This window comes from Propithecus coquereli, unplaced genomic scaffold (assembly GCF_000956105.1).
Source record: "Propithecus coquereli isolate 6110/MARCELLA unplaced genomic scaffold, Pcoq_1.0 Scaffold496, whole genome shotgun sequence".
In the NCBI taxonomy this organism is placed as follows: domain Eukaryota; kingdom Metazoa; phylum Chordata; class Mammalia; order Primates; family Indriidae; genus Propithecus; species Propithecus coquereli.
In genome coordinates, this window is record NW_012150796.1 from 1,431,282 (window position 1) to 1,439,722 (window position 8,441).

At 43.2% G+C, this 8,441-nt stretch overlaps 1 protein-coding gene across 1 annotated transcript in view; it reads left to right on the forward strand.

The window, feature by feature from the left end:
* Positions 1-8,151, forward strand: part of SLC20A2 (solute carrier family 20 (phosphate transporter), member 2) — a 95,654-nt gene extending 87,503 nt beyond the window's left edge. Inside the window, exons 16-17 of the mRNA XM_012655979.1 lie at positions 342-426; positions 7,666-8,151. Of these exons, the coding sequence (XP_012511433.1) occupies positions 342-426; positions 7,666-7,830 (250 nt within the window). The 3' untranslated portion in view covers positions 7,831-8,151. The remainder of the gene's footprint in view (positions 1-341; positions 427-7,665) is intronic.
* Positions 8,152-8,441: the final 290 nt, after the last annotated feature.

The following is an 8,441-nucleotide window of genomic DNA, read 5'->3' on the forward strand; positions in this document are numbered from 1 at the left end:
TCACTTTTTTGTGATAAGTACAATTTTTTAAATGGGAGCATAGTTTTTCCTGTGCTGCTTCAGAAACGGCCAGTTTACTCTCTCATTACTACACAGCAGGAATTTCTGACCCAGTTACTACAGTGTGTGGTTTTTGAAAACATATCACAAAAGCAAGCCGCTCAGGCTGCGCAGGCACAGTGCGGAGTCTTGGTGTGAATTGTGGCCATTGTGTTAAAGTTGGTCCTGCCCCGTCAGCAGTCAACAATTGACCCAAAGAATGTTCTAGTAAGAGTCTGGCCCCCGCAGGAGGCTGACACAAAGGGCGCCTGTGATGTGTCTTCCTGTGCTCCCTCCCGCAGCGGCTTCACGATCGAGCTGGCCTCGGCCTTCACGGTGGTGATCGCCTCCAACGTGGGCCTTCCCGTGAGCACCACGCACTGCAAGGTAGGTCCCCGCCGCCGGCGACACGCGCCCCTCAGACTGCGTTCCCCGCGCGCCAGGCTGGGCTTTGCCTCCTTGAACGTGTGCCCCTCGCCCTGGCTCCTGTTCCTCTCGCTGCTTCCACGGTGGACTTTGCAATGAAGTCACGTGTGCACTGACCGTGTTCGTGGGCTCACACGGGGGCACGCCACTCGGTGTCACCGCTGCAGGGCTGGGAGTTGACAGTGGGAATAGAAATAAACAGCAATCACCTCAGTGGAGTCGGAAGACAAGTTGCCCCAGTGTTTTTCCTTATGTGATGTCCAGAGTGACTCTGTTGCCTTAGAGAAAATTCCACCTGAAGGGTGATTCCTAGTGCGGACCGCTGCCGAGGGCTCTGCAGCTCGGAGCTGCGCAGGAGGGAGCTCGGGTCCCGGTGGGGAGCGTCGTTGCTGAGGAGGAACCTTGAGGTTGGCGAAGCGGAAACAGGCTCCCCGAGTTGCAGGGAGTTAGCCAAGGTCAGGCAGGGCGGAGCCAGGCCTGCCGGTGTCTGGACGTAACCCTAAATATCTACAGTGCCCTCCTGCATACAGAAATGCTCGCCAGCCTCAACAAATCAAAAGCCACTTCCAGATTTTTCCCGCGTTCGTTCATTCATATCATTTCAGGAAAACATATTTGTACCTCCTGTGTGTCTGCGCGCCAGGAGGAACACAGCTACCGAGGCAGACACAGCCAGTGACATTTACTTACCCACAATTTTGAAATTCCAACCCACATGTTTATAAACAAATACCAAGTCAATGCAGATGGCTGCGCATTTCGAGTGCTGAGGTCAGGGGGCACCTGGGAGAGTATTTCGGGGGGCGGCGGCGCGAGTAAGACGAGGCTGGGACTCTGGTGTAAAGAATCAGCCTCACTGGAAATAATTTCACTTTTCCTTTTTTGCTACATTATATAGAAAAACTTCAATTTCTACAAAGTTCCATTATAAAAATGACTCCTGCTCACTAGTGGCAGGCGCTGTGCTTAGCGTGTTAGACACATGTGATGCGTCCTTCGGCGCCTGGCAGCCCCGTGCCTTGGAACTGATGTTCCCAGCTCGCAGATGAGGACGCGAGGCTCCCAGAGTTGGGGCACTTTCCCGAGTTCACGTTCACGCAGTCAGCATGCAACAGAGCCAGGGTTCAAACCTCCGCCTCAGGCTACGGCCTCCAGACTGTGGTCGCGCTGGTCGCAGTGGTGGTGCCCAGCGGCGGGGAGGCGTCTGCAGCAGCCCATCTTCCCGAGGACCGTTGGAAGAGAATTCGAATGGCCCCCTGGCTTCACAGATGCGGAGGCCGAGGCAGGGGAAGGTTCGGTAACGCGCGGGGTTGCGCAGGCAGGGAGCGGCCACGCCGAGGCACCGGCGGAGGCAGCATGACTTGCTACTCACTCACTGTTACTTTGCTAATTTGGGTTGTCTGAAAATTACCAAAAGAAGTGCATGTTCACTGAAATATTCCAAACAGTGCAAAACTATACAGAATGAAAAGTGCCATCTTCCCTCTTCACCTCACTTCAATTCACTGTGACATGTGGGAACAGAGAGGAAATGCATGTTGCTAAATATGTCCGTTCCCAAGGAAATAGGTTTAGGCTTGTAACTCTTCTGTAGGCATAAATAATCTTTTGCATTGCTTCTTTTTTTTTTTTTTTTTTTTGAGACAGGCATAGCTCCTTGCAGCCTCCAATGCCTGGGCTCAAGCAATCCTCCTGCCTCCCCAGTACCTGGGACTGCAGGCACGAGCTGCTATGCCCAGCTAATTTTTTTTATTTTTTGTAGACACAGGGTCATTGCCCAGACTGGTCTCGAACTCCTGGCCTCACATGATCCTCCCACCTCGGCCTTCCAAAGTGCTGGGATTACAGGCGTAAGCCACCACACCCAGCTTTGGACTGTTTTTAAATAAATGTAACACTGTCTTTTTAATGATTAACCCTGCACTTAAGCAAACTCTTTCATGCAAGTTGAAAGATCTCTTAAAAAATCAGCACAAGTTTGGTTTTTCTAGGTTGCTGTTACTTACCTAACTGCATTAACAATCGAATCTATACTAATGTATAAAGTGTTAAAACTGACAATACTAATTGTGCTAATAATACTAAACTCTAGAATACAATTCATAGAAATAGATAAAAAGTATAAAAATTGTATTAAAAAAACAAAACTCTTAGATTATCTTTGTGTTGTTTCCCTAATACTGTATTTCTATATATACCATAATAAGGAGGTGTTCCTAAGGGATTTCTATCCATTTTGTATGGGACCTTACTGAATATATGTTATCATTATCCTAAAATATCTACATATCCATGATAAGTTTTATTTCCTTCAAGCTAATGATAAGTATTATTAGGATAGCTCGTTGGCACTTAAACCCTGACTTCTTTCCATGGGACTGCGGTGGTATGTCATCTATAAAGGAGGTGAAACAGCACAGATGTGTCCAAGTTGAAACTGGTTTGGAAAAGAAAATGAAAAAAAAGAAAAGAAAAAAAAAAGGAAACAGCACAGATGTGGATTGTAGTCAGTTTGTCCAATATCACTGATCATGGACTTCTGGACAGAGCTAGTCACTGCAGGAGCTAAGGACAGAGTCCTGGCTTTGAAGAACTAGCAGTGCAGTCAGAGAGCAAATGATCCCATCAAAGCCCAAGTAGTAGAAGTGCTAAGGGCCATCACCCCTAACACTTACTCTCTCACATCACATTTATTTCCTCTGCATGCAGCGGTCTCCAAATGGCAAACGTAGGATGAACTATGCAAGCCATGGGATGGTGTTAAGAATGGGGCCCTCGAGAGATAGGAACACTCATACACTGCTGGTGGGACTGCAAACTAGTACAACCTCTGTGGAAAGCAATATGGAGATACCTTAAAGAGATACAAGTAGATCTACCATTTGATCCAGCAATCCCATTACTGGGCATCTATCCAGAACAAAATGCATTCTATTAAAAAAGACATCTGCACTTGAATGTTTATAGCAGCACAATTCACAATTGCAAATATGGAAACAGCCCAAGTGTCCATCAATACATGAGTGGATTAATAAAATGTGGTATATGTATACCATGGAGTTCTACTCAGCCATAAAAAACAACGGCAATCTAGCACCTCTTGTATTCTGGATAGAGCTGGAGCCCATTCTACTAAGTGAAGTATCACAAGAATGGAAAAACAAGCACCACATGTACTCACCATCAAGTTGGTGTTAACTGATCAACACCTAAGTGCACATATAGTGATAACATTCATCAGGTGTCAGGCAGGTGGGAGGGGGGAGAAGGTGGCCATATACACGTGTAGTGAGTGCGATGCGCACCGTCTGAGGGATGGACACGATTGAAGCCCTGACTCGGGGGGGGCAAAGGTAATTTATGTAACCTAAACATTTGTACCCCCATAATATGCTGAAATAAAAAAGAGAAAAAAGAATGGAGCCCCTTGTGAGGGAAGCCATGAACGTGGGAACATTTGAAGGGTCTTCATGGCCACATAAAATCGTAGCTGAATCACATGAGATTTTCAGGAATAATTATCTTGTGTTCGATGTGTGAGTTTCTTGCTTAGAGCCATCCATTGGAAGGTGGGCAAAAGTTGGGATCTGGATCTTGGCAGGACAAAAGATGGAAACTATTGTTTAAAATGAGCTTTTGAATTTATCTGGGTAGATGTCTTTTATTCATGCTTCCTTCTAAGTGTACATAGCTAAGTGTGTAAATTTTCTTGTCCCCTATTTTAAACATTTATGAAATCCCATTATGTGACACAAATGGACGGTGAATGTATAATTAGAAAAAGAATAATTAGAGCAGTCATCACATTTTATTCCAGAAGGTGTGACAATTTGCTTTATGAGTTTTGCTCTCTATGAGTATTTCAGTTTATGCATTTTTGTATTTCATATCGGAGGACTCAGCTCATTAGATATTTTCCTGGGATAATACCTCAATTAAGATCAAAAGCCTTAATTAAAGAAACTAGTCTTAGAAATAAAAGTATCCTCAGATGTATGTTTCAATAATTCGTTAATTATTCTGCCATTCTCCGAACCTTAATCAACTTTGGTCTTTAGCCCTGACATGCAACACGTAGTGACCACTACTGAATGCAGGCATGCACTGTGAGCTGTTGAGAGGAATCTGGAGTAATGTTACCCAAATGTTTTAATTCCGTGTTGGAGCGGATTGAGATTATCCCCTTTTGTGGATCACCTGCGCTGTCAGCCTTTGTTGATGACATAATCATTGCTGAACTTTGTATCAGCATATAGGAAACACTACTGATTTTAAAAGGAAGGATTATAATTTCTAATTTAATTTGTAATTCTTGCAGTCCGGCTCTCCAATTCTCCATAATTCTATTGCTATTAGTACCTGAAGATGGCCTTAAACTGGAAACACACTCAGTTTATTAAAGGGAAGTGAAAACACAGCAAAGAATATCATTTTATATCAACAAAACACATGGTAGTGAAGACATCATACTCTGGATTTTTATTAATATGATCCAAAGAACATATCGCTAAATATATAAAGTTGTCAGAACTCAGAAATTAGTATGTCTAAGCCTATGACAGATGACATAGAGAAAGAGTACGCAGAAATACAAAAGATCTGAGCAGTATATTTAGAGCAGTATAATTCCTAAGTAAGTATCAAAGTTTTACCCTACTGATCATATGCCTTCTTGTCAAGCGTCAGGAAACATTATAGAAATTCATCATAAATTCAAAAGACCATGATAATTTTCAAAACAGAAGTATGTTAACCACAATCTCTAATCACAATGAAAGTAAACTAGAAATTAATTATATATTGAAATAATGTATCCTCTTGGACATCATTTAATGCTCTTTTAAGTAACAATTGAATCAAGGAGTCTAAAAAAAATACAGTAGGCCAGGTACGGTGGCTCATGCCTGTAAATCCCAGCACTCTGGGAGGCTGAGGTGAGAGGATCGCTTGAGCCCAGGTGTTCAAGACCACCCTGGGCAACATAGTGATACCCCCATCTCTACAAAAAAATTTTAAAAATTAGCAGGCCATGGTAGCAAGCACCTGTAGTCCCAGCTACTCGGGAAGCTGAGGCAGGAGGATCGCTTGAGCCCAGGAGTTTGAGGTTGCAGTGAGCTATGATTGTGCCACTGCACTCTAGCCCGGGTGACAGAGTGAGACTCTCTGTCTCTAAAAATAATAGTAATAATTTATAAAAACGAGTGAATTTGGGTAAAGGATATATGGGAGTTCTTGCAGCTTTTTTCCAGGTTTCAAACTATTTCAAGGTATATTTTAAATGTTCTCCTTTAATCATCAACTTCAGGGAATATTACTTTTAAAGCCTAAATATAAGCTATATGAATGAATATACTAGTCATGGAACTTTTCTAATAGGGAAAAATTGGAAGCAAATTGGAAATGATTAAGTAAATTAAGGTACATCCACCAAAAAGGTGTACCATTTCACATGATAATCATACACGTTGCGCAGCATTGTAAAAAGATGCTTATAATGTTAATTCTTTTAAGGAAAGGAAATAGTAGTGTACCCTATTATTTACAAATAAAGGTATACTTAAGACCAGAAAGCAATATATAAATGTGACAAAAGTGGGTTCTGGGTAATTGTCTACCCCTCTGATTACACAAACTTGTAATAGTATTGTTATGCTACTGATATACCTTTTTTTAAAAAATTGTTTGAAGAAAGGAAGAGGCAAAGGTAAACCTGGAACTGAGAGTCCAGAACAACCAAAAGCTCTTGGGAAGGGAAGTGCTCTAGAGAGACGGCGCGTGACGGAAGAATGGAAGAATTGAATCCAATTCTTGGATTGTGGATTTGCCTGTTTTTGACCAACAGAAGGAACCCAGCTGATCTTCCTGCCGTAGGAAAATCTTGATGTCCGGCATGTTCTATGAACTGCTGAGGATCATCATGTTCCTACAGCACACGATTACAGCCAAAGAACTGAAGCGAAATCCTCATTTTGCTGGCCCCACACAGGTGGTTAGTTGTCATCCTGGAGATGTACGGAATTGCGGGTTAATCACAGTTCTAGCTGACAAAGCATCAGGTTAACTTTGCCTTTAAAGGTGCTGCTGGGTTTTGGTGTTCTAGTTTGCTTCCAGATAAAATTTAAAGTGTTAGGTTTTACTTTTCTACGGCTAGACCTCTGCTGCTTTAAATCGCCTTTCCTGTTTGAACCTCATCGGCCACTGCTAATTCTCAAGTATTTGGGGCTCAATAAAGATGAAGCATATTTTATGGAGATCTTCAAAATCCACCTTGCATGTGACCAAGGGGCAGCCTGCTAAACTCTCTTGGAGCTTAACCAGTCCCCACGTGACATGTGACATGTGACATGTTATGGTTACTGTATTTGCTTATGATTTCAATGTTCTAAGATACTTACAGTTATATCTTTTTTCCTTTTTAAAATTTCAGCAAACAATAAATAAACTGCAAGTGTTTAGAAAAATACTGGAATCAGGGTTAACATTCTGATTTTCAGGTATCTAATTTTGTGAGTCATGATTGACAGTTTAGATTCAATAATATTTATGCTCCTAATATTTATGCTCCTTTTTATTTATTTATTTGTTTATTCATCTATTTATTCTCATTAGCTGAAGCCTAAGGGCTGCAGGGACGGTGGAGAAAGCCAGTTTAAAGTCAGGAGGCCTGAGTTCTAGTTCTCAACCTGCCTCCGATTCAGTCTCTCCTCCCACGCCCTAAGGCGATCCCGGCTACCCTGTGAGAGAATGAGTCCACTGGATTAGAGGTTTCCAAAGGTCTTCTCCAGCTCCCACATTTCCGGATTCTGTTATTCTAAGGGAAGGGTTCATTACTGCCATTTCATCATGCAAGAAAAGCAGATTCACATATTGTAATAAGCAATAAGCTGTGAGGGAATATTTAAAACAAGGACATTCATAGTTCGTTTATAAGGTTTAGCAAGAATAGAAAACATTTAATTGGCCTAACTTCCACTCAAATAGAGCAGGATATAGGTAGACGAGTGCATCAGAACTATACACTGAATAAAGTAATCCTAAAACAATTAAACCTGGAATCTAAATTATTTTAAAAGCTTTACCAAACTTAGGGGAAAGATTTGGTCATTTTTATCATGTAGCTTGTTTCTGAGATGAACCCGTTTACACGGGTTGAACATAGCTTTGGTGTCTCACCTGTAACTGTGCGCCTCTCTCCCGCAGGTGGGCTCGGTGGTGGCGGTGGGCTGGATCCGCTCTCGGAAGGCCGTGGACTGGCGCCTCTTCCGGAACATCTTCGTGGCCTGGTTTGTGACTGTGCCCGTGGCGGGGCTGTTCAGCGCGGCCATCATGGCGCTCCTTATGTACGGGGTCCTGCCATACGTGTGACCCGTCTTCTTGCAGCCGGAAACAGCTGGAGGGATGGTCTGGTGTGGGTGCGTGGGAGGTGTGTGCACACGTCCCGGCCACGCGTGGCTCCCTCGTGACCAGTTCTCCACATCCCTTTCAGGGGTTCCCCGCCATGCCACTCACCAGGCTGCGGAGATTCTCCTTCCAGAGCTAACCTGACTGCTGTACATAACACTATGTATTACACGGTATCGTGGTGACATAAAGTGGTGCGGTTACTTACATATTGAATATATATTGTATACATAGAGTAGGTAGCATTATTTCAAACATACGCAAAACGGGAGTGGAGATCATTGCCTAGAATTCGATATTCCGTAAATCTTGTACATAAACGATTTCAGTGGCAAATTTTAAGAGCCTTTCAAAAGGAAAGTTTTGATTGGGAAATGATACGTTTCCCTTCTGATATACTGTAATCGAGTGAGACACGGACGTGGTGCCAGCCTGGGGAGCGGGCGTCGGTCGGCGCGCTGTCAGACAGCGCCGGGACGAGGTCACAAGTGCTTTCACTGAGGCGTTTGTTCATATACTGTGTATTGATTATTCTGTAATATATCATCATTGCTTTTGTAAATACTTAAACCTGT